The sequence below is a fragment of the Hippocampus zosterae genome, chromosome 3, assembly GCF_025434085.1.
Source record: "Hippocampus zosterae strain Florida chromosome 3, ASM2543408v3, whole genome shotgun sequence".
NCBI lineage: Eukaryota > Metazoa > Chordata > Actinopteri > Syngnathiformes > Syngnathidae > Hippocampus > Hippocampus zosterae.
Window position 1 is genome coordinate 3,812,053 of NC_067453.1, and position 26,632 is coordinate 3,838,684.

Consider the following 26,632-nt stretch of genomic DNA (forward strand, 5'->3'; position numbering starts at 1 on the left):
GCACGGTCTCCATGCTGGCTCATCGGTACGATGATTTAGAACCTCGGTTGGTCCGGGTGGAGGAGCGGAGACCATCTCCCCCCGGGGTTTGTTCTATCATTCCTGAAGCGCCCTCCTCATATCCCATTATGACGAGGGAGCCATCGCTTCCACACCCCCCTCGCTACGGGGGTGAGCACGGGCAGTGTGGACACCTCCTCCACCAGTGCGTCTGCCTACGCTAATGACGCCGCCAAGGTGGCTTATGTCATGAGTCTGTTAACAGGTCCGGCGGCGTCATGGGCGATTGCGACCAGTGACGCTAAGCCGAATCTCCGTACTTCGTTCCCCGACTTCGTGGCAGCGTTCCGCCGGGTGTTCCACCATCCCGTGCGGGGCAGAGAGGCAGAGGGCCGGTTACTCGCCCTCCACCAGGGAGAGCGATCGGTAGCAGACTACTCCATCGAGTTCCGGGACCTGGCCGCCCAGAGTGGATACGGTGATCGGGCGTTGTGTGGTCTGTTTCGCCGCGGACTAAACCCTCAACTCAAAGACGAGCTGGCGACCCGCGACCACAGCACCGACCTGGAGGAGTTAATCGACCTCTCCCTCCTCATGGACAATCGCCTGAGGGAGCGAAGCCGGGAGCGTGGAGGTGATCGGTTCCAGTTCCGGCGTACACCCACGGAGGAACAGATGCAGCTGGGAGGCAAGGACGTTGGTGCGGAGGAAAGAAGGCGTCGTTTCAGCGATCGAGCGACGACTGACAGCGTTCAACCATCTCCTCACGCCGCAACCAGCCATCCGGGGTCGTCACCCCCTGTCCTCCACGAGTACTGTGAGTCACGACCTCGCGCGCCACCCTTCGAGTCTAGGCGAGTCGACTCGCGGCCGGGACACCCCAACAGACTTGAGCTCGAGGGGGAGATATTTGGTGGGTCCCGGTCGTGGCGGGTTCGGGCTCTGGTAGGCTCGGGGGCAGATGACTGTTTAATGGACACCGATCTCGCATCCGAGCTGGGTTGTTCCGTGGAGAAATTGATCGATAGGAAGCGGGTTTGTGATCTTGATGGGCGCCTCCTGGCGGTAGTTACGCATAGAACGGAGCCGTTGAAACTTCAACTGTCCGGCAACCATGTCGAGCATCGCCGTTTTTACTTGATGCGGTCCCGCAACGCCCCGATCATTCTCGGATTACCCTGGCTTAATACTCACAACCCCGTGATTTCCTGGGCGCGCCCAGGAATAGATAGCTGGAGCCAGTATTGTTACCAGCACTGTCTACAATCGGCCGTCGGGAAGCACGCACGTGTCACACCCCCCGAGGAGATCTGCCTTGACGGAGTGCCGGATTGCTATCGGGATCTTAAGGAAGTGTTCAGCGAGGATCGTGCCCGCTCTTTGCCCCCACACCGCCCCTACGATTGCGCTATAGACCTGCAGGCGGGCGCTCCGTTGCCGACCTCGCGGCTGTATCAGGTGTCCCAACCCGAGCGCGAGGCGTTGACGGAGTACATCAACAGCTCGCTCGCTGCAGGTCTCATTAGACCATCGCGTTCACAGTTAGGGGCGGGTTTTTTCTTCGTAGGGAAGAAAGACAAGACCCTGCGACCCTGCGTAGACTATCGTGGATTAAACGAGATTACAATTAAAAATAGATACCCGCTACCCTTGTTGGACTCCGCCTTCGCCCCATTACAGTCGGCCACTATTTTCTCGAAATTAGACTTACGCAGCGCTTACCACTTGGTTCGCGTCCGGGAGGGTGACGAGTGGATAGCTGCTTTTAAGACCCCTCTGGGTCATTTTGAATACTTGGTTATGCCTTTTGGGCTGACCAACGCTCCTGCCGTTTTCCAGAACCTAATCAACGACGTTTTAAGGGACATGATTAACATTTTTTGTTTCGTTTATCTTGACGATATTTAAATTTTTTCCCGGTCATTACACGAGCACCAGCAACACGTTAGGCTGGTGCTAGAACGTCTACTGGAGAACCGGCTCTTCGTCAAGGCAGAAAAGTGTGAATTCCATGTCCCCGTCATCTCCTTCCTGGGGTTCATTATCGAACAGGGCAGGTTAAGGGCGGACCCCATTAAGACGCGTGCAGTCACTAACTGGCCGGTTCCTACCAATCGCAAGGAACTGCAGCGCTTTTTGGGGTTCGCCAACTTCTACCGACGCTTCATCCGCGGCTACAGTCAGAAGGCGCTCCCCTTAACCCGCCTTACGTCCATTAAAATCCCATTTAAGTGGGATCCGACCGCGGATGCGGCGTTCGCGAACCTGAAGGCGGCGTTTACCAGTCCCCCCGTACTACAACATCCTGATCCTGATCTCCCCTTTATCGTGGAGGTGGACGCCTCGTATTCGGGGGTGGGGGCTGTGCTGTCCCAGCGCTCTCCGGTCGACCAGAAGCTGCACCCCTGCGCCTTCTTCTCCCGTCGACTCAGTGCCGCCGAGTCCAATTACGACGTGGGCAACCGTGAACTGTTGGCAGTTGTGACCGCCTTGCAGGAGTGGCGGCACTGGCTCGAGGGGGCAAAGGAACCTTTTACGGTCTACACAGATCATAATAACCTCGCTTATCTCCGCTCCGCCAAAAGACTAAACGCCCGTCAGGCCCGGTGGGCCCTCTTCTTCACCAGGTTCGACTTCATCCTCACCTACTCTCCCGGGTCTAAGAACACTAAGCCCGATGCCCTTTCCCGTCTCCACGAACCTGCGGGGAGGGACCGATCCCCGGAGACCATCCTCCCGACCCAGTGCATCGTGGGGGCCGTCCAGTGGGAGATTGAGCAGCGGATCCAGGCAGCCCTGGAGGGGGTTCAGGTGCCGGCGGGGTGCCCAGCGGGGAGGCTGTTCGTACCTCCATCCCACCGATCTGAGGTTCTGCAGTGGGGACATGGGTCCAAGGTGGCGTGTCATCCCGGGGTGAACCGGACTGTGCAACTCGTCGCCCAGCGTTTCTGGTGGCCGGAGCTCCGCAGCGACGTGACGGAGTTCATCAAGGCCTGCACCTCCTGCGCCTGCGGCAAGTCGTCCCATCAACCTCCGGCGGGACTGCTGCAGCCGTTGCCCATTCCTCCTCGCCCGTGGTCCCACATCGCCCTGGACTTCGTCACGGGTCTCCCGCCTTCCCGGGGTCGAACTGTCGTGCTCACGATCGTGGACCGCTTCTCCAAGGCGGCTCATTTTGTGCCTTTGTCCAGGTTGCCGTCGGCGCTGGAGACCGCCGACCTCCTCGTCAAACACGTCTTCCGTCTCCACGGCATTCCGGCGGACATTGTATCTGATCGGGGGCCCCAGTTTGTGTCTCGCGTCTGGAATCGGTTCTGCCGGTCCCTCGGAGCTACTGCTAGCCTGACCTCGGGATACCACCCCCAGTCCAATGGACAGGCTGAGCGCGCCAATCAGGATCTGGGGGCGGCCCTCCGCTGTGTGTGCCTCCACCGTCCCGCATCCTGGGTCGATCACTTACCCTGGGTGGAATATGCCCACAACACCCTCGTCTCTTCCGCCACGGGCAGATCACCATTCATGACGGCTTACGGGTACCAGCCACCGTTGTTTCCATCCCAGGAGGGGCAGGTGGAGGTCCCTTCCATACAGCACCACCTTAAGCGGGCCCATCACGTGTGGAAGGAGGCCCGGGCCGCGTTGTCCCGCACTGCGACCCGGAACCGGCAGATCGCAGATCGTCGTCGGCGCCCGGCGCCCTCATATGTGGTGGGGCAGAAGGTGTGGCTGGCAACGAGGGATCTTCGCCTGGCCGACACGTCTGCGAAACTGGGACCCCGATTCACTGGACCATTCGAGGTCGAGGCCGTCATCAGTCCAGCTTCTGTCAGGCTCCGGCTGCCACCCACCATGAAGGTTCACCCCGTCTTCCACGTCTCCCTACTCAAACCCGTGTCTTCCAGTGACTTGGCTCCTCCTCCCACGCCGCCGCCACCTCCGCGGGTGGTCGAGGGTGGTCCAGTGTACACGGTGCGTGCCATCCTGGACTCTCGGCGCAGGGGCAGGGGTTTCCAGTACCTGGTCGATTGGGAGGGCTACGGGCCGGAGGAGCGGCAATGGGTGCCTCGCTCCTGGATCCTTGATCCGTCCCTTTTGCGCGACTTCCACACTGCTCATCCATCCAAACCGGGTAGTCCGCCGGGAGGCGTCCATTGAGGGGGGGGTACTGTCACGTCGCGTGTCCGCCAGCAGGTGGCGGGTTTTTTACTCCGCCATCTGCACACCTGTCCGTAATTTCGGGCTGATTACCCTCCTTTATTAAGAGACTCCGGCAGTCATCTCACTGCCGGAGAATTCCTTACCGTGCCATTGCTCTCTCTCGCTATTTCACCGTTCGATATTACTCGTTGCCTTTTTGCCATACGGCCACTACTATTGTTAGTCGCGTTGCATCCAAATTGTTATTGCTCTAAGTTTACTGATCTCTGTACTTCCTCGCTCTTTGTTTTTCCGCGAGCGTTTTCGGTTGTTTCCCTTATTTCCTGGTCCTTATTTGACCAGCGTTTTTTGTTACCGTTTTCCCTGTCGGGCTCTTTCTGTTCGTTATTAAAACCTTTTGTGTTTCATACAAAGTCTTTTCGTGTCTGCTTTTCCCTGGGATCCACCTCGTTATTTTTGTTGTGCACGAGGCGATTTTTCATCGCCTCGGGCACAACGTGACAGGAAAAGGTTTAATAGAATCCGAATCAGAATCGCCTTTATTGTCATTGTATCTATCGCATGCAACGAAATTTGGGTGCCACTCCTTAGAGTGCAGGGGTGCCCATTAGGTAGATCCTGATCTACCGGTAGATCTAAGACAGGTCCCAAGTAGATCCGAGGAGTGTCAAGGAGAAAAAAAAAACAAACAACCATTTGTGTCTTTGTACATGTTAATAATATATTTCTTTGTGTTAATGTACACTGCACCCCAATCATCTTATCAGTCTAATTTTCACCCAAAACATATTTAAAAATAAAATAAAGCAGGTAAATCTTGAATTTACGGTGGCGCGTGATTACGTCACCGGAAGTTGTTAGCTCTCAGCAGTCTGCAATTGCAGCTTGTGATTAGAATTGTTGCGCTCTATCTTTTATCGTCATTATTCTCATTCAGAGTTTGCTTCGTGTCCAATTCACCGAGGGCACAGGCAAAGAATAGGAATATAGGAGGGCCCATGGAAGCACTGTAGAATGGTACGTGTGAGTTACCATAGTTAACAGGCTGCAAAAGCACGTCGCATGCCTCAGTTTCAGGCTGTTTCTCATCAGGGCGTGCGTGTGTGTGTGTGTGTGTGTGTGTGTGTGTGTGTGTGTGTGCGCGTGCCGGTAAGGGTAGATCCCGGGAGGTTAGTTGATCGAAAAGTAGATCTTCAATCCAAAAAGTTTGAGCACCCCTGCCTTAGTGCATTTCGTAAAAAAAAAATTTTTAAATACATTTATAATAAATAAATAAATGTAATAAATACAAAACTCAACAACACACAACAACAGCAGCAGGAGTGGTTGTATGGACTGAGGCTTATACTGCACGCAGGACATATATTGCACATGAAATTAAATGGCTCAGATATGGGTCATTCTTGCTTGGCTCTCGACGAAGACGGACGCTTTGCTTTCTGCGCTGTCCCCCACCCCACCCCGACCCTTCCCTGCTTCCCACTCAGTCCTTGTGCTGTCTTTTGTCTGACTTTTCCTAGCCTCCTGTCGTATTTTCATCCTTAAAAACAAACATGGAATTGGTTGGCTGGTCTCTCGATGCCATCGGCAACATTTTCTCGATGAGAAGAGCAGGCAGTGGAGAGCCTACTTGCCCCCCGGGGACTTTTGCTGCTGGGTACACCCTAGTACCCATTAGGTAGATCCTGATCTACCGGTAGATCTAAGACAGGTCCCAAGTAGATCTGAAGAGTGTCGAGGAGAAAAACAAACAAACAACCATTTGTGTGTCTTTGTACATGTTCGTAACATATTTTTTTGTGTTCATGTACGCTGCACCCTAATCATCCTATCAGTCTCATTTTCACAAAATAAATATTAAGAAAATAAAATAAAGCAGGTAAATCTTGAATTTACGGTGGCGCCTGATTACGTCACCGGAAGTTGTTAGCGCTCAACAGGCTGCAATTGCAGCTTGTGATCAGAGCTGTTGCGCTGTATCTTTTATTGTCATTCTTCTCATTCAGAGTTTGCTTCGTGTACAATTCACCGAGGGCACGGAAAAAGAATAGGAATCTAGGAGGGTCCAGGGAAGCATTTTAAAATGGTACTTGTGAGCTACGATAGTTAACAGGCTGCAAAAGTGCGTCGCATGCCTCAGTTTCAGGCTGTTTCTCATCATGGCGCGTGTGTGTGTGCGTGTGTGTGTGTGTGTGTGTGTGTGTGTGTGTGTGTGTGTGCGCGCGCGCACGTCGCTAAGGGTAGATCCCGTGAGGTTAGTTGATCGAAAAGTAGATCTTTGATCCGAAAAGTTTGGGCACCCCTGCTCTAGATCCTTGGAGGAAGCGGAGAATGGTGTGCCTGTCAACACTGTTCGTTGAGGATTTGGACGACATCTACATTTTCGGCCTTCCGATAACAGGTATGCTGCTGTTTGGTGTGAGCAGTTTCCTGATCTATCGAAAATTCAACCGACGGGAGCGGCTCTATTGGATGAGGCTGCCGATCTAAGGATGGCATAACGCGGATGTCCAACACTCAGAATGTGCTCAACCACAAACTGTTGCGGGTTTGCAGGATGGACAACAACTTGGAGAAAACTGGAATCCGTGTTCAATTACTGACTGAAATCATGGATTTGGCTGATCGACGCCACTAAAGAGACATGAGCCACGGACTCAAAGCTGTCTTAAATTCTTGGGCAGCCTGCTACCAAAACAAAATCTGGTATCTCGACCTTCCCCTGATGAAAACATGCACGGAAGCTAGTCCCCCACCTTTACCCCCTCCCTCATACATTCCCTTGAGTCACCGTCTTCATTGTTTATGTCTTGTGACCTGTTGTAACTGTCATATGCTGCGCAGGAGTTTTTTTGCCTCACTCAAATTATCCTCAAAATGAGGGTAGTTCAAGCGTGGGTTTTTTTCTCCCTCTCTCCCTCCCCTGTGGTTTCTTTCTGACCTTCGGGTTGAGTGAACGCTGGCGCGTTTTGGCTGCCGCGTTTTGGCTGCCGCGTTTTGTCTGCCGCGTTTTGTCTGCCGCTGCTCAACCCGTATTGTTTTGTGTTTTTTGTGATTGTAAAGTGTCTTGAAAGGCGCTTATAAATAAAATGTATTATTATTATTATTATTATTATTATCATTATTGCACAAGTGAGGTAAGTGAGTTTAGGTTTAAAATGCAGTAGCTTTGATTATTTTCTGTGATTATTTATTGCAGTAATGGCTCTAGCAAAAAAACTGTCTCTGAATCTGCTTGTCCGGGTTTTATATGATCTGTAACGCCGGCCCGAGGGTAACATGACAAACAGGTGGTTGCTGGGGTGGGATGCATCCTTGATGATGTTGGCAGCTCTGCTGAGGTAACGTGAGCTGGCAATGTCCTCCAGGCTGGGCAGAGAGCAGCCAGTGACCTTCTGGGCCAGATTTATCACCTTCTGCAGTGCTTTCCTGTCTCCTGCTGAGCACCTCGCGTACCACGCTGTAATGCAGTTCACCAGGGTGCTCTCGATGGTAGCTCTGTAGAACATCACCAGCAGCTTCTCCACCAGGTGGTTCCTCTTAAGCACCCTCAGGAAGTGGAGTCGCTGCTGGGCTTTCTTTACCACCGCCGTGGTCTTGGCTGTCCAGGAGACGTCGGCAGAGAGCTGCACACCCAGGAACCTCGGGAGCTCACCCTTTCCACACAGTCCCCATGAATGTAAAGTGCTGTGTCTGCTCGTCCCTTCCTGAAGTACAGTATCATCTCTTTTGTTTTTGTGGTGTTCACTGGCAGGTTGTTTGCTGAGCACCACACTGTCAGTCGGTTGACCTCGTCTCTGTAGTCAGACTCATTCCCCCCTGAGATGAGTCCGACCATGGTCGTATCATGTTGTTTGAGAGATGGGTCGGAGAGCATTCAAATGTGAAGAGAGTGAACAAAGGGGGCTCAGTACACATCCTTGAGGAGAACCGGTGCTGAGTGTGATGGTGGAGGAGAAGTGGGGGCCCAGTTTGACAGACTGTGGGCGATCCATGAGGAAATTTTTAACCCACTGGCCGATGGAGGTGGAGATGCCCAAGTGAGTCAGTTTTTGGACCAGGTTCTCTGGGATGATGTGGTTGAAGGCTGAGGTGAAGTCCAGGAAGAGCATCCTCACGTAGTTTCCCGAGCTATGGTGATAGCATCCTCGGTGGACCGGTTTGCCCTGCAGGCAAACTGGTAAGGGTCTAGAATGGGAGGCAGGCAGGCTCTGATGTGCTGTGAGACCAGTCTTTCAAAGCATTTCATGACCGCATGCGTGGGTGTAACAGGCCTGTAGTCATTGATACTGTCAGCTGCTGATTTTGGGGGGATGGGGATGATGGTGGAGGCTTTGAGGCAGGATGGGATGATGGCCTGTGACAGAGACTGGTTGAAAATCATGGTGAAAACTCCAGCCAGTTGGTCCGCACGTGCCCTTAGTACCTTACCAGGTACGCCATCCGGGCCAGCTGCCGTCCTGGGGTCCACAGACTTTAGCACACGTCTCACTTCGTGCTCCTGAAGTGTCAGTGTGGAAGTGCTGGAGGGTGGTGTGTGTGGAGTGACTGCTCTGGTTCTGGCTGCTTCAAATCTGGGGTTCTGTCCACCAAATCTCCATCTTCATTCAGAAGTCCAAAACCTCTACTTGTCAACTTGACCCTCTCCTTACTGTTCTAGTCAAAGCTTCTATCTTTTTAATCTGGCTTCCGTCCCCTTCAGAGTACCGAAACTGCCCTCCTCAAAATATGCAATGCCCTTCTTCTCTCTGTTGACTCCGGTTACTCGCCATCCTCCTCCTTCTTGACCTCAGTGCAGCCTTTGACACCATCTCTCACTGCATCCTCCTCGACAGACTCTCCTCCATTGGCATTACCAGCACCCCTCTCTCCTGGTTCCGCTCCTATCTTTCTGACCGCACCCAGTTTATCCAGCTCAAATGTTTTTGATCTCACTCCTTTCCCCTCACTTCAGGTGTTCCTCGGGGTTCTGTCCTTGGCCCCTTGCTGTTTCTAATCTATCTTCTCCCCCTTGGTAATATCTTCAGAAAACATCACATTCACTTTCACTGCTACGCGGATGACACCCAGCTCTACATCTCGACCAAACCAAATATCATACTTCCACCATCCTCCCTAACCAACTGCCTGCAGGAATTAAAATCTTGGTTCACCTCAGACTTCCTCAAACTGAATAGCAATAAAACTGAACTCCTCTTCATCGGCACCAAATCCACGCTAAACAAAATAAACAAATTTCTCCATTCCCTTTGACATCTCCTTCATCTCCCGCTCCCCTCAGGTCAAGAGTCTGGGTGTCATTCTTGATAGCACCCTCTCCTTCACCTCACATATCAACCGCATCACTCGTTCTGCATATTATCATCTTAGAAACATCTACCGGCTCCGCTCTTCTCACACTCCTCACTCCACTGTATAGTTGTTCACACCCTCGTCACCTCGCGACTCGATTACTGTAATTCCCTCTTGCTCTGTCTCCCTCAAAAAACCCTCCATAAGCTTCAGATGGTCTAAAATTCAGCCGCCCGCATGTTCACGCTCACACCATACATAAACTATATTACACCTGTCCTCCAACATCTCCACTGGCTCCACATTTTACACCGCATTCAATATAAAATCCTGCTCCTCACATTCAAAGCCATCCATAACTTAGCCCCCCTCCATACCTATCTGACCTCATCCATTCCTACACCTGTCCGTTCTCTCTTCGTTCCTCCTACTCTCTGTCCCCCCTGCTCGCCTCGTCATCATGGGAAACAAAGCCTTAGGTCGCTCTGCTCCCCAGCTCTGGAACATACTCCCCGCTGACCTTCGTAATACAGACTCATTAACACATTTCAAATCCAGCCTCAAAACACATCTGTTTAGACAAGCCTATTCACTCGGACCATAAATCCATTATTTTTATTATTATTTTTTTTTCTTATTTTATTTGATGTTGTTTTTAACATCGTATTCGTGATTTTAACTGCTTGTTGTAAGGTGTCCCTGAGTTCCTAGAAAGGCGCTCACAAATAAAATGTATTATTATTATTATTATTATTATTCATTCATTCATTCATTCATCTTCCAAGCCGCTTGATCCTCATTAGGGTCGCGGGGGGTGCTGGAGCCTATCCCAGCTGTCTCCGGGCAGTAGGCAGGGGACACCCTGAATCGGCTGCCAGCCAATCGCAGGGCACACAGAGACGAACAACCATTCGCACTCACACTCACACTCACACCTAGGGACAATTTAGAGTGTTCAATCAGCCTGCCATGCATATTTTTGGAATGTGGGAGGAAACCGGAGCACCCGGACAAAACCCACGCAGGCCCGGGGAGAACATGCAAACGCCACACAGGGAGGCCGGAGCTGGAATCGAACCCGGTACCTCTGCACTGTGAAGCCGACGTGCTAACCACTGGATCACCGGGCCGCCCTATTATTATTATTATTATTATTATAAAGCGGGTAAAGAAGTTGTTAAGTTCCTCTGCCAGCGAGGCATCAGTCCGAGCATTCACCACGTTACTGCTTTTTTAATTCGTGATGTGATTTATTCCCCGCTACATCTTCCTGGGGTCATTCACACTCTATTTTCCTCTTATAGGCCGCTTTGGCCTCCCCGATGCCTCTTTTCAGGTCAGAATCAGAATCATCTTTATTGGCCAAGTATGTAGAACACACAAGGAATTTGTCTCCGGTATAACACGCTGCACTAGTATCATCGTAAACAACAAAATCATTGAACCATTTTAGAGTAACTAGTAGTTTTGTAGTACCATTTTGTAGTACAAGAAGAGTGACTACGTCAGTGACTGTTTAAGGAGTTAATGGCTAGAGGGAAGAAGCTGTTTAAGTGTCTACTGGATTTGGTGCACATGGATCTGTAGCGTCTGCCTGAGGGGAGTGGCTGGAAAAGTTGGTGGGCAGGGTGCGGGGGATCCAGGAGGATTTTCCATGCCCTTGTCTTGATTCTTGCAGTGTGCAAGTCCTCAAGAGTAGGTAGGGCGGTGCCAACGATTTTCTCCGCCGTCCTAACTGTCGGTTGAAGTCGGATTTTGTCCTTTTTTGTAGCGGCCCCAAACCACACCGCGATGGAAGAACACAGGATTGATTCGATGACTGCCGTGTAGAACTGTTGTAGCACTTTTGCTTCCTCTCTCTCCGCTGCCTTCTCTGCTTCCTGGACGGGCTGGTAATCCACGGAGAGCCTGTGGTCTTGCTATGTCTCCCAGGATGTTGAATTTGTGAGGGAAACCGCCGGTAAAGGACAGATTACGGTCAGTCCGAGGTCAATACGTTCCTGACGACTATAGGTAAGAGCGGTTGTGCAAAACTCAAAAAAATAACCAAGAAATGAATAGATAAAGCGGCCCGGTAGTCCAGTGGTTAGCACGTCGGCTTCACAGTGCAGAGGTACCGGGTTCGATTCCAGCTCCGGCCTCCCTATGTAGAGTTTGCATGTTCTCCCCGGGCTTTTCCCCGTGGGTTTTCTCCGGGTGCTCTGGTTTCCTCCCACATTCCAAAAACATGCATGGCAGGCTGATTGGACGCTCTAAATTGTCCCTAGGTGTGAGTGTGGGTGTGGATGGTTGTTCGTCTCTGTGTGCCCTGCGATTGGCTGACAACTGATTCAGGGTGTCCCCCACCTACTGCCCGAAGACGGCTGGGATAGGCTCCGGCACCCCCCGCGACCCTAGTGAGGATCAAGCGGTTCGGAAAATGGATGGATGGATAAATAGATCAAATAAGCACTGAACTGGAGAGCAAAGAGCCACTGCACCCGTGCGCGCTGCCATCATCATCTACTCTGCGATATTGAACAAAACATTTGCATTTTTTGTGAGAATGACATCAAAACTACAGAACATCTGTTTTACCATTGCATTTACACTGTGACATTAAGGGATGACCTTTCGGACTGGATTCAGCTTTGGCCTCCCTGTGTGCAGTTTGCATATTCTCCCCCTTCCCACTGCCTGCGTGGGTTTCTACGGTTTCTTCCCACATTTCAAAAACATGCACAGCAGGCTGATTGAACACTTGAAATTGTCCTCAGGTGTAAGTGAGAGTGTGGGTGGTTGTTCGTCTGCATGTGCCTTACAATTGGCTCGCTGGCAACTGATTTAGGGTGTCTCCGGCCTACTGCCCGAAGACAGCTAGGATAGACTCCAGTACCCCCAGCGAACTCTATGAAGATAAAGCATATCGGAAAATAAACGAATGAATGAATATACATACTGTAGACAGATAGATAGATAGATAGATAGATAGATAGATAGATAGATAGATAGATAGATAGATAGATAGATAGATAGATAGATAGATAGATAGATAGATAGATAGATAGATAGATAGATAGATAGATAGATAGATAGATAGATAGATAGATAGATAGATAGATAGATAGATAGATAGATAGATAGATAGATAGATAGATAGATGAAAGACAATAAAACGAATGATATGCCGGCTCAGACATCGCCCGGCCAAACAAGGTCTGCGTCAGGTGCTGGGGAACCAGAACACCTTGATGAAAAATGGGCTACTGGGACAAAGCGGAGATGGGCGAGATGCGATAACATGGCTCTGTTGGAATGCTACTACTCAAGCAACCCTAGTCAGAGGGGTTACATGCAGAGAATGTAGGCCTGAAGGACAGCACAGAGGCACTCATCCTGGCTGCTTAGGAGCAGGCCCTGAGCACCAGACCCATAGAGGCCCAGATATACCACACCAGACAAGACCCAAGGTGTAAGTTGTGCAAAGAGGTACCTGATACAGTCCAACACATAACTGCAGGGTGTAAGATGCTGGCAGGGAAAACTTACATGGAATGCCATTACCAGGTGGCTGACATAGTCTACCGAAATATCTGTGCGCAGTATGGACTGGAAATCCCAATGTCAAAATGGGAAACACCCCAAAAGGTGGGGGAGAATGACCGAGCGAAGATCCTGTGGAACTTCCAGATACAGACTAACAAGATGGTAATGGCGAACCAACCAGACATTGTGATCATAGGTAAAGGAAAGAGGAAAGCTTCTGGAGTGGATTCAGCAATCCCAAGTGATGGAAACATCAGAAAGAAGGAGCATGAGAAACTGGTGAAATACCAAGTGCTCAGAGAGGAGTTGGAGAGAGCCTGGAAGGTAAAGGTGACAGTAGTGCCTGTGGTGGTCGGAGCACTCGGGGCAGTGACTTTCAAACAGGATGAGTGGTTGCATCAGATCCCGGGAACAACATCGGACATCTCAGTCCAGAAAAGTGCAGTCCTGAGAACAGCAAGGATACTACGCAGAAACCTCAAGCTTCCTGGCCTCTGGTAGAGGACCCAAGCTGAATGTGGGACGGACACCACCCGAGGGGTGAGACAAGGATTTATTTATTTATTTATTTATTTATTTATTTATTTATTTATTTTAAGCCTTCCAAAAGGCTCTTGATGTTGTAGTAGTGTACTTGTTGACATGCCTCTGCAACATCACATGGATATTGGGACAGTACCTCTGGATTACCAGACTGGGGTGGTGTTTTTTCTTTTTAAGAAGTGAGACAGCAAGCAGTGTGTATTGCAACTATCGGGGGATCTCACTTCTCAGCCTCCCTGGAAAGGTCTATTCAGGGGTGATGGAGAGGAGGGTCTGTAAGGATGTTGAATCTCAGATTTCAGAAGGGTTTACATCCTGAAGGTGAAACAGTGGACCAGCTATACACCCTCAGCAGGGTACTCAAGGGTACATGGGAGTTCGCTCAACAAGTCGGAGAAGCATTTTGACTGTGAACTGTAGGAATATGGGGTGTCAGACGCCCTGTACGTACAGTTTGATCCCTGTACTACCGGTGCCAGAGTCCTGTCAGCATTGCCATCAGTAAGTTGGATTTGTTTTTGTTGAGTGTTGGACTCCGCGAAAGCTGCCCTTGGTCACTGATTCTGTTCATAACTTTTATGTGGAGAATTTCTAGGCATAGCCGAGGTTTTGAGGGTGTGCTTCTTTGGTGGTCGCAATATAAGGTTTCTGCTTTTTGCAGATGAAATGGTGGTATTGGCTTCTTCAAGCAGTGATCTTCAACTCTCACTGGAGCAGTTCACAACTGACTGTGAAGCGATTGGGATGAAAATCAGCACCTTCAAATCTGAGACCACAGTACTCAGCCAGAAATGAGTGGAGTGCCCTCTCCAGATCGAGGATGAGGTCCTGTCCTTGGTGGAGGAGTTCAAGTTTCAACAACACCCAGAGTGCCGCTGGCTTCTCTTGGCCCAATACAATGACACCGGTGCCGATTGATGCAAAGTGGAAAAGGGTTGTGGTCTGACGAGTCCACATTTCAAATTGTTTATGGAAATCGTGGGCATCATGTCCTCTGGGCCAAAGAAGACATGAAAGCCAGCATCTGTGAGGGTATGGGACTGTGTGCCATATGGCATGGGTAACTTACACATCATGACTGGCCTGCCTGCAGTCCAGTTCTGTCTTGTATTGAAAATGTGTGGCGCATGATGAAGTGTAAAATACAACAACAGAGACCCCGGACTGTTGAACGGCTGAAGCAGTCGATCAAGCAAGAATGCTGGAATAATGGAACATGTTGCAGCCATAACATTTTAAGTTAATAGTAATTTGCTAAAAACAATCATGTTTATCGGTTTGAACATGAAATATCTTGTCTTTGTAGTGTTTTCTATTAAATATAGTCTTAAATTAATTAGAAAAGTCATCGTCTTCTGTTTTATTTGTTTAACACAACATCTCAAGTTCATTGGAATTGGGTTTGTAAATTATTGATTGTGAAAATTGAGTCACAGTGGGTAAAGTGTGATCATGTGATCTTTATCGGTAACATTTATTATTTATCATTCATGCAAATTTAACTTCCTTCTATTTCCTGTGAGATCTGGCCTTGGAGCAGAATATATTTGGCTCTTTACAGTATCACATAATACACATGGAGTCCTCCTGAGGGCTTGGCAGCTTGTGCTCTTCAAGTCTCTGCTTTGCTTGAATCTGTATATTTTTTTTCCCGTCTTAAAATCTAAAAATATTCTTGAGCACGGATGTCTACTATGTTGCGCAACTTCTGAGTTTGAAGTGGTAGAAATGAGAGGCTGAGCTGAAGACTTTCGGAGCTAAGTTCTAAGTAAACAGATATGGAAGATGGACAGTTTCCTGGAACAGGAGAAATTGTCCAGATTTAACTTCAAACTATTGCATTGGTCATTCTTTTTCTGCACTCTTGCTAAGGGAAAGCTTGATCTAATTATAAAAGTAATGATAGGAATATGTACTGTAGATGGAAATGAATCCAGATACATCCTCAGAATGTGTTTCCTGCATAATGTCAAACTATTATTTATAACTTATACTTATAAATTATTTATAACTAATTATTTACATTTACCTGTACCAATAACCCCTAACTTCAGTTGAGGTAAGGGCACACCAAATCGCAATATGGTGAATAAAAAAGTAGGACCCTCACTGTCTCTTTAAGTAACTGTTAAACAAAATGTTCTTCTTAGTGATATAATGTCAGTCAGTGCTCAGTCCCATTCTGTCTAGATCTAATTGGCTCATCCGCAGCTTACTTTTACAAGAAGACTGGTAGTTGCGGTGAAGCCTTTCAATTTAAGATTAAAATATGCCAATATTAGAAGTGAATTCTCTAGCAAATAAAAGAAAAGACCAATTACAATGTTTGGATTTTACATAACATCCCCTTTCACAGTTCTTTTAAGGGATGAAAATAAACTATGGGTTCATGAGGTTTATCTCAGTATTTATTTATTTTTATTTTTGCTGCCTGTACCTATATCAGAGTTTTTCTCGGACAAAGTTAAAGAAATGACTCGGCACACAGGGAAAATTGTCTTCAATATCGTCCGGAAGGATCACTGAGAACGAATGACGGTATTTGCCCAGATGATCACACTCTCGGCTCCCTCTCTGGCGGTTCGAACTTTTATTGCAAAATACAAGAAAGACACTGTCCCTGAGATTTGCATACCCCGCCCCCCTCGGTAGTGATCTGATCTACCCAAATACACAAGTCACAGACTTTGCTGATGACAAATGTCCACCTGGGCGCGACAGCTGTTCCCAAACTGTCTTTTGGTATTCAACAACTCTATGTTCCCAATTTGTTGATTCCCACTCTGTGATTGAATCTGGTCTTCTTCCATCTGTTCGCCCCCCCTTGCTTTGACGTGATTACTCAAGAAAAGGCCCTCCGCCCAAACGGCCGACAGCTCTGCGCTGAGTCTGTCCAGACATGCCCAAATTAACCGAAACTTTAAACATGGTACAATTTTATTCATTGATTTCCCCATCAACCTAGGAATTCTCATTTCAACCATACATTGGTGCATTCAAACACTGCGTTGTTTAGGGGGGAAAGGGTCTACTTGTGTTTCAGGGAAATAAAAGCTTTTGAAAATCCATCGGTGTAACCTCTTTGCAAATATCTCATGTTATAACTTGGAGACCTCGTGGCTAATATAAAATGTCCAAATATACTGGATGGACAAATTTTTTATGGCTAAATTTAGCTGTTGTGGCTTTTAATCAGATGTGTTTTGTATTTCGGAAATTAAGGTGCATTCAATATAAGAATTTATAAATATTTCTGAATCCCAGTTAAAGTCAATTGAATTGTCAATGACAGAAAAACCCTGACCCTTTGAATGAAAACAGAAGTGACGGTGTTTGGTCCCAGTGACCCTTGTGCATCCCATCCTGCTGACTTTGAATCTGTGGCTCCTTATCTTAAGCCAACAGTCTTGAACTTGGGTCTTAAACTGGACAGTGATTTTTCAGTTGGACCGGCAAATTGGTGCTGTTGTTCAATTCAGGTTTTTTCATCTTCGGCAGCTGGCTAAAGTTAAGCATCTCTCGGCTAGATTACTGTAATGCATTTTACTTTGGAGTCAGCCAAACCTCCATTAATCCTCTCCAGTTGTTGACAGGTTCTTATAAGAGGGAGCACATAACCCCTACTCTGAAATTTCTTCACTGGCTTCCTATACACTTTAGAGTTCTTTTTAAGATTCTATTATTTGTTTCAAAATCATGAAATGGCCTTGCCCTACCTTACTTATCTGAGCTCCTCCGCCCAAGCACACCTGCCGGGTGCCTCAGGTCTGCGGACCAGACATTATTAGAGGTATAGAGGACGATGCGGAGGCTCAGAGGGGATTGAGCCTTTTCTGTTGATGGTCCCTCTCTTTGGAATGACCTCCCACTGAACATTCGGGAAGCCCCTCACTGCACATCTATAAAACTCGAACCTTATGGCCCATGTCCAAATTTCATCTAACAATCTAAACTGTTGAAAAGTGGCTGAACAAACCTGCCATTATTTTTTTCCCTGAAAAGTGATGTTTGTTGGAGATGCAGGGATTATGCCTGACGCCAGCGATACAGTACATACCAATTAACAAAAATACTGCCCACATTTTATTTATTTATTTTTTTGGGTGAAACAATCATCACACAAGCCGACCACATTATGCAAAAGAATAATGATAAAACAATCAGTTGATTTCAGTTTGTACTTTGTTGGTGTGGTTATCTCTAATAAATATTTTGTTATTGCGCTTTGTCTGAGCAATTTTTTTTGGAATCAATTGGTTTATGTCCTGAACTTGACTGTACAGTACGTCTGTCTGAATTTATATTTGATTTTCTTTTTGGTTTGTTGTGGTCTACTGTCTGCTCACTGGTCAATGTTGCAAATGACAACCTGTTCTCCATCGCCTCACCTGAATACGTCAAGCTTAAAAAAAACAACCCAAAAATACCAGAGTATGCTACTATGTGTGCTGACTTATGAGTAAATAGGTGGGGACTGTTTGTCATTTCCTGTATGTATTTTATTTCTTCAAAATGCTTGAATCACAGTTGACTTTTCAGCAATTTCTTTCCACTGCCTGAAAAGCGTGAGGGAGACAGTAGGCGGGGATGGGAGGGTTGCTTTTGCAATGGATAATGTTGAGGGCGAGCCCGACAGGAAGTGAGGGAGTTTGCCTTGTGTTCATCAGAGTTTTATGGCTGTCTAAGTTTAGATGTTGGCTCAAACTCAGCCTCTCAAGTAGCAATGCTTGTGGGTCAGCACAACCGCTCCACATGGTGACAGAAACAGACGGAAACAGCACTCACAGTAAACTTTCAGGGGGAGACAATCACGCCATTGAGAGCCATGAGGGTACCGTACTTTGATTCCAGATACAACATAAAATGAATAATCACAACTAGCAGACAACACAACTGAGGTCAGGAATTTTCAACCTTGCTATTCCTCTTGGACACATCAGTGTCACGACCGACAATGAAAGATGAGGCAGAGCTTAGGGACCTTTCCGGATCTTCAGCGCAGCAGATTCCACATTTTCTGCAAGATGTCGTCTTCCATGGCAAATTTGAGGTGAGTGTCAACCACACAAAACGTATGTGTCCATCATTTTTGACATTCTCGCGGTGCTCACCCTGCTGGGTGATGCTACCCATCCCGTTTTAATCAGATGTAGTCCTGATTGGTAAGTCAATGTTAATCATTCTTAATTCTTAATCATTCTTGTTAAAGTGAAAGCATGTACTGTAATGTGTACGAGTAGTAATTCAAGACAAACTATTATCACAATTAATATCTGAACATGGATTAATAAGGGTTAACATAAAAACCTTCAGCCACTTTGCTTTTCATCCCCTGGAGCATATTAAACACACTTTTGAAATTGAGAGCTACTTTTGGTTACTGCTTACTGCAAGTGGCAACCAATTTGAGACAAACTTTTGAAATAACAAACATGCTCCAAATACCCATAATAATGTTATTGTCATGTGTTGTTATTCTTAATCATCCGTCCATCCATCCATTCATGTCCAAATCCTCTCATCTTCACGAGGGTCGCAGGTGTGGGTCTATCCCGGCTGTCATCGGTGAATAGGCGGGGTACATCCTGAACTGAGTGCCAGCCAATCACAGGCCACACAGATGAACAACTATTCATTCATTCATTCTGAGCCGCTAGATCCTCACTAGGGTCGCGGGGGGTGCTGGAGCCTATCCCAGCTGTCTTCGGGCAGTAGGCGGGGGACACCCTGAATCGGTTGCCAGCCAATCGCAGGGCACACAGAAACGAACAACCATTCACACTCACACTCACGCTAGGGACAATTTAGAGTGTTCAATCAGCCTGCCAAGGGGCCGGATTTGGCCCATGGGCCGTAGTTTGCCCACCTCTGATTTAGAGTGTTAAAGAAGCCTGCCACGCATGTTTTTGGAATGTGGGAGGAAACCGGAGCACGCGGAGAAAACCCACACAGGCCCGGGGAGAACATGCATACTCCACACAGGGAGGCCGGAGCTGGAATCGAACCCAGTACCTCTGCACTGTGAAGCCGACGTGCTAACCACTGGACTACCGGGCCACGCTTGAACAACTATTTGCGCTCACAATTACACCAAGAGACAATTTAGAGTATTCCATTAACCTGCCCCACATGTTTTTGGAATGTGGGAGGAAACCGGAGAACAAACTCCACACAGGAAGGCCGAAGCCAAAATCGAACCCTGCAGTTGTGCACTGTGAGGGGGGAGTGCTCTCCCCTCGTTCCACCATACCGCGTGATATTAATCATGTCATTCAAATACAGTATGAAGCCACTGCTCATGTAAACGATTTCTCACGCTAAGCGGATAACAGAAATATCAATATGGAACATTTTATTTCGATAATTCTTCCCAGTGATCGCATCTTTAAAAAATATATATATTTATTATTTTTATTTTTTTAAGAACAGGCCGTCTGTTACTCATGTGGCCCTGGGGGGCTACTTGGTGCTCAAGGGACACTATGTTGTAGACCCCTGCGTTAAAGCATATTCATCATTTTTCCTCTTGATTTATTTATCTTTTGGGGCTAATTTACTCATACACGTTGTGAGTCACAAGACCTCGTAGCGCTTTTCAGAGGCATGTGTAACACACAGCTGTGTGGTATCTCTTAAAACTATTTTCTTATGAGAGCTCTACTCTGTGCAAGTAATTACTGTGTTCTGAATGGGTGGAGGACCTTCGTACGCAGAACTTCAAGGGAGGATTAGTCATTTTTCTTTCGTGCTGCCAGAAGTTAAAAGTGGGAACCTATACTGGAAGTGATCTCAGAAAACCTGACACTGATAGTGACAGACACGAGTGACAAATCTTTGAGGGGTTTTTTTTCTCGCGATTTACTCTTTCTGAATAAAAAAAAACTAAATAGCTGCAGCTTGTCAAAACAGTGCAACCCAATCCCGTATGTTTCTCTTGTCTGCTTGATCACTGATACAGTTTCAACTCAACTCATTTTCTCATTTATATCACACTTCCACAACAGCTGCAGCTGTAGCAAAGCGCTTTATAATAATAATACATCACATTTGTAAGCGCCTTTCACAACACTCAAGGACACTGTACAGCCAAGACCAATAGTAAAACACAGATAAAATAATAAATAAAGAAAGAAAGATTTAAGGCGGGTAGGCAAGTCTGAATAGGTGGGTTTTGAGCTGGGTTTTGAATAAGGAAAGAGAGTCAATATTACGAATGTTGGGAGGAAGTGAGTTCCAGAGTTTGGGGGCAGAGCGACTGAAGGCTCTGCACCCCATTGTACTGAGACGGGCAGAGGGTAGAAAAAGGTGGAGGGAGGATGAGGACCTGAGTGAGCGGGAGGGAATGGAGATTTGAAGATCTGACAGATAGGGGGGCGCAAGGTTATGGATGGCTTTGAATGTATAGAGAAGTATTTTGAAGTTGAATCTAAGTTTGACAGGAAGCCAGTGGAGCTGTCGGAGGATGGGGGTGATATGATGGAAGGAGGGGGTTCTCGTGATGATCCGGGCTGCTGAATTCCGAACAAGTTGAAGTTTATGGAGGAATTTTTGATGGACACCGAAGAGGATTGAGTTGCAGTAGTAAATACGGGACTGTGAACAAGGATAGCGGTGGTGTGCGGAGTGAGTGAGGGACGGAGGCGGTTTATATTGCGAAGGTGGAAATGAGCGGACCGGGTAATGTTATTGATGTGGGAGTGAAAGGATAGTGAACTGTCAAGGATGACACCCAGACTCTTCACCTGGGGGGAAGGAGATATAGTGGCATTATCAATTGTGAGGGAGAAACTGTCGGCTTTGTTTAGAGTGGATTTGGTACAGACGAGTAGGAGTTCAGTTGTATTGCTGTTTAGCTTGAGGAAATTGTGGGTGAACCAAGATTTGATTTCTGAGAGACAGTGAGAGAGGGACGAGGGTGGGAGAGAAGCGTCGGGTTTGCTGGAGAGATAGAGCTGGGTGTCATCCGCAAAGCAGTGAAAGTGTAAGCCAAATTTGCGGAAAATGTTTCAGAGTGGAAGGAGGTAGACAATGAAGAGGAGCGGACCGAGTACAGAACCCTGGGGAACACCAGAAGAAACGGGGAGGGATTGTGAAGTAAAAGAATCAAGTTGAATGAACTGAGAGCGGCCAGTGAGATATGAGTGGAACCAATGTAGAGGGGTGTTGGTGATGCCTATGGTAGAGAGTCTATTGAGGAGGATGGGGTGAGAGATTGTGTCGAAGGCTGCACTCAGGTCAAGGAGGATGATGATGGAGATAAGGCCAGAGTCATGCCATGAGAAGATCGTTTGTGATTTTTATGAGGGCTGTTTCAGTACTGTGACGGGGACGGAAGCCGGACTGGAATTGTTCATAAAGACTATTGTCGATGAGGTGGGAGTGGAGCTGAGAGGCGACAGTTTTCTCCAGAACACAACATCTTTGCAGAACATAAACCTTTACAATGATACAATCCCAACAAATCAACAAAATTCATTCCTACATACACTTTCCCCCCGCTTAGCCAAATCAAAGGGAAGATGTGAGGAGGTTGTTCCTTATTATTCCGTTTTTTTTCAGTCGCTTTGGTACTTTTTTCAAATAATTCTTGATTTCTTCAAACAATTCGTTCAAATCGGAAAACAACATGATTATTTCCTTTAGAAAACTGTATATGCAGTGCTGTAGGAATTTCACTACAGTCTACATACATAGGATGATCTTGGTTTTTGAACCACAAATTATTATCCACGTCCGAGCAAATACCTTTTCTAACTTTGAGCTATTTCAAAAACCTGGCTGATTATTGCATGGTTGATCTAATAATGTTTCCCTTTGTGAGAGAAAGTCAAGATTCCCCCAGGATAAAAAAAAGTCTAATGGAAAGAAATATAGTATAGAAATATGTTGCACATAATTATGACAGGGTGGCCCGGTGGTACAAGGGTTAGCACGTTGACTTCACAGGGCAGAGGTACCGGGTTCAATTCCAGCTCTGGCCTCCCTGTGTGGAGTTTTGATGTTCTCTGTGTGGGTTTTCTCCGGGTAGTTCGTTTTCCTCCCAATTTCCATAAACATTCATGGCAGGCTGATTGAACACTATAAATTGTCCCTCGGTGTGAGTGTAAGCGTGGATGGTTGTTGGTCTGTGTGTGCCCTGCAATTGGCTGGCAACCGTTTCAGGGTGTCCCCCGCCTATTGCCCAAAGACACCTGGGATAGGCTCCAGCACCCCCCGCGACCCTTGTGAAGAAAAGCGGATCGGAAAATGGATGGATCATTATGACAACTTGTCATAACTCGACCATATTGCATGTAAATACTCATGTGCTGAAACGCATGCCAAAATCTGTGTGTGTTGTGTCATTTGAGACATTTGAACATTTTCACTCTGACAGATTGCCCCCCAAGATTGTGGCCTTTTAGCCCCAAAGACCCTAAATAGTGGATGCGAAACTGTGTGGTCACTCACTCTAACAGATGATGTGGGCAACAGATTTAAATGTTGGTGGTGAAAGCAGCCACATTCAAAACGTTTTTGTTTTTTGTTTATTTTGCTGTGGGTAACGCTGATGGCTTTCACTGTGGAACAAATGGGAGAGCGCAAAAAGTGCAAAATGAAGTTTGAAGCAATTGAACTGAAAGATAAACAAACATGTTACTAACTTAGCGAAAATAAATAGGTCACTGATCATTTTGGCGAATCCAGCAACTGCATCACAGCCATGTTGAGTCAAAACTCATCTTGAGCACCTATCCTAACGTAACATTGCATTGAAAACCGGGGACAGCACGCCCGAAAGGCTGCTCTGAAAGAGGCCAGCAGCAAACAATTGTCACGCTGAAATGACGCAGGCGCAAGGAAATGCAGAGTTTTGGGGTGCAGAATGGCTCCAAGACAGCTCTTAGATCATTTGGAAACTCCAAAGTTGAATAAGCTTCTAAAGTGTAATTGTCATTATTCATCAATATTCTCAACTCAACTCAACTGTATTAATAGAGCACTTTCAAACAGCTATTCTGAAGAGAAATTGTGTGATTTTAGTCGTAAATACAGTAGTTCATTTGTAACTTTGCAGAGCCAGAAAAAAACTTTCAGAATGTGATTCATTTATTAGTAGTGGCACTTTTTTTTCGACACCCTTACTTCTCACTCTGCCAAACTTTGACCTTAAAAAAAAATTAACTGGACCCATGAGCCATTTCAAATGTCATTTTTAGTATATGCCAGAGGCCACTGAAAAATTGATGGCAGGCTTCATATGGACCCCAGGCTATAATTTGGACATCCGTGATATTCATCATGAGGATGGACAGCAGTGCACTGTACCAACTCCAAGGCACATCCATCCACATTCATCCATCCATCCATTCATTTTCTGATCCGTCTTATCCTCACGAGAGTTACAGTGGGTGCTGGAACCTATCCCAGCTGTCTTCGGGCAGTAGGCGAGGGACACCCTGATTCAGTTGCCAGCCAAACACGGGGCATACAGAGACAAACAACCACCCACGCTCACACTCACACCTTGGGACAATTTAGAGCATTTTTGTCGGGGGCCACATTGTAGTTAGTTTGCCTTGGAAGGCTGCTATGAACCTTGGGAAACCATATACATGTAAATGTTTATTCACCTCCACATATTACATACACAGCGCACATGAATAAATAACCATCGTTTTTAAATCTGAACTCAAGAATAATGACCTTTATTGTGGATTACATATGACAATTTGAAATTTTGGTTCACACTTTAGCAAGCATCATGGAGCTTGACATGCTTAATTTGCAGTGATGTGTTCCTCGAGCCGGGCCAAGATCCGACTTGAGGACCGAAGGTCGTTCCTTGGCCTCGGAGTCAAGTCCTTGGTCTTGGGTTGCCGGTCCTGTAGTGATGTGTCGTTCGCGAACGAGCCGGCTCCCAGAGCCGGCTCTTTGAAGTGAACGATGAGAGCCGGCTCCCACCTCATTGGGAGCCGGAAGGGGAGGGTTACACACACACACACACACACACACAAACACACAAACGCGTGCGCTGCAGTTTAGAGAAGGGGGAGGGGTTAGAGAAGAGACACACAGCAGCACACTGAGCAGCACGCGAACAAGACAAACGAGGAGACGGGAGAGCTAGTTAGTGAAAAAAAACAACACGGTGGAAAGTGGAAAGGTGAGAAAATGGATAGGAAACGCAGTGAAATATGGACTCATTTCAATTTAATTGATAGTTCAAAGGCAGCGTGTAGACTGTGCAAGGTTAAAATATCCCATAGATCAGGCTCCACAAATAACCTGCACAGGCACATCAGAAATGTCCACCCATCAGTACAATTTGAAGAGAAAAGACAAGCAAGGGAACCAGCTATTAATGAAGGTGCTAGTGTGTCTGCAACTGTTGCTGCTGCTGCAATGTCACAACTGCCTAGATGTACAACCCAGACCTCTATGAGCAACTTTATGCAAAAAGCTATAAAACCAGCAAAACAGAACACAATTGATGAGGAACTGGGTAAAATGATTGCAAGGGATTTTCATCCATTTTGTGTTGGCTGTGTGTTGTCGCAACATGTGTCCCCATCAGAGAGAATCTTCTCTAAAACAGGGTGAATATTAACAGAGAGGAGAAACAGGATCAACTCCTCAAAGCTGAGGCACTTGGTTTTTCTTCATGCCAATCTTCGCTAAAGACAAGCTAAAACCTTTACCTGGATGCTGCTTTTTTCTTTTTGTTTTACAAATTTTAATTTATAATTTGTTGTGTGGTATTCAAAGCTTACTTATATTTTACTGTAAATAGTTAAAAGCTTATAAATATACACATTCAGAGATTGGAACTTTTTGACGACCTTGTTTTGAGATGGGTCTTTGTACTTTGTTTTTATTTTTGTAGCACTCCATGTTGAGTATATTCAGAAGAATATAAATAAAGCCATATAAATAATAAATATTTGATATAATGTCTATTTTTTTTGCATTAGTACTTCATTTTACACGTAATATTACGTTATTTTTGGTATTAATTTAAGCAACAAAAAAACTGAGGAGCCATTTGGGAGCCAAAAGAGCCGGCTCTTTTTGAGGGAGCCGATCCAAAAGAACTGGCTCTCTAAAAGGAGTAGTGATGGGTCCAGCGACACCGATGCATTGACACATGCGCCGGGCTCACAGAGCAAACCATGTGTCGATGCATGTGCTGCTTCATTACGTCACGTGATTGACACGTGAACTGCATCGGCTGCGTTGACACAGTCCAGGCTTCTAATTGACACATCGGCTGCGTTGACACAGTCCAGGCTGCTAATTGACACATCGGCTGCGTTGACACAGTCCAGGCTGCTAATTGACACGTGAACTGCACCGGTGCAGTTTAGACTGCATCGGCTGCTTGGCACAGTCCAGGCTGCGCCACTTAGTCCAGGGGGCGTTGACTCAGTGCAGAGGGCGTTGACGCAGCAAAAGCCCGCCGCACAGTGTTTATAAGGAAGTGCGTCTGGCGACACAATGCCACCTGCCGAAACAAGCCAGACCTCACTCACACTCGCTTGTCGAAGTTCGTGTCAGTGCAGACTTCGTGTTCGTGCCTTGCCTTCCTTGCCGATTATGGAGCAGAGACGCAAATCATCCACTGCATGGGACCATTTTGATGTCCTGGAGAATAAGGTATTATTTATTTATTTATTCAAATCGCCTTCTGTCGCCGAGAGCCTCTCAGCGAGAGGCACTCGCCGAGTGCCTCTCAGATTATTGACGTGTTGTACCATTCTAATCCGAATACATTTCAAGGTAACTCTTAGTTACTTCTTATTCACATTTCATTACAGGTGAAATGTCGAATTTGCCATGTCGAATTGTCATACACCAACAGAAGCACCTCCACCATGCTGAGGCATTATCGGCCCAAGCATGAGAATGAAGTTCGCGATACACCCAGTATTACGCCAGGTATACAAACATTCACTCATCTTTTCACGGTTGCTATGTTGATGATTAATTGACAATCAGTAATTATTATTGGTTGACTCTCCACTCCATGTTTGACAATCAAGGTTCCAGGAAGCAGCTGTACTGGAAGGACCAACACACTTCTTTCCCAAACCTCTCCCACCTCGCAAAGGAGTTCCTTTGTACGCCAGCCTCA

At 47.0% G+C, this 26,632-nt stretch overlaps 2 protein-coding genes across 5 annotated transcripts in view; one reads left to right on the forward strand and one right to left on the reverse strand.

The window, feature by feature from the left end:
- The window catches only part of LOC127597723 (uncharacterized), a 36,777-nt gene that overhangs the window by 8,913 nt on the left and 1,232 nt on the right, over window positions 1-26,632 (reverse strand). The gene's annotated exons all lie outside the window — the stretch shown is intronic.
- LOC127597655 (anoctamin-1-like) overlaps window positions 18,134-26,632 on the forward strand; it is an 84,241-nt gene continuing 75,742 nt past the window's right edge. For all 3 annotated transcript variants that reach the window (XR_007961701.1, XM_052060838.1, XM_052060840.1), the window contains exon 1: window positions 18,134-18,568. Coding sequence is in view for 2 of the 3 variants with exons in the window: in XM_052060838.1 (XP_051916798.1) it covers window positions 18,473-18,568 (96 nt within the window). In the remaining variant the exon portion in view is untranslated. The remainder of the gene's footprint in view (window positions 18,569-26,632) is intronic.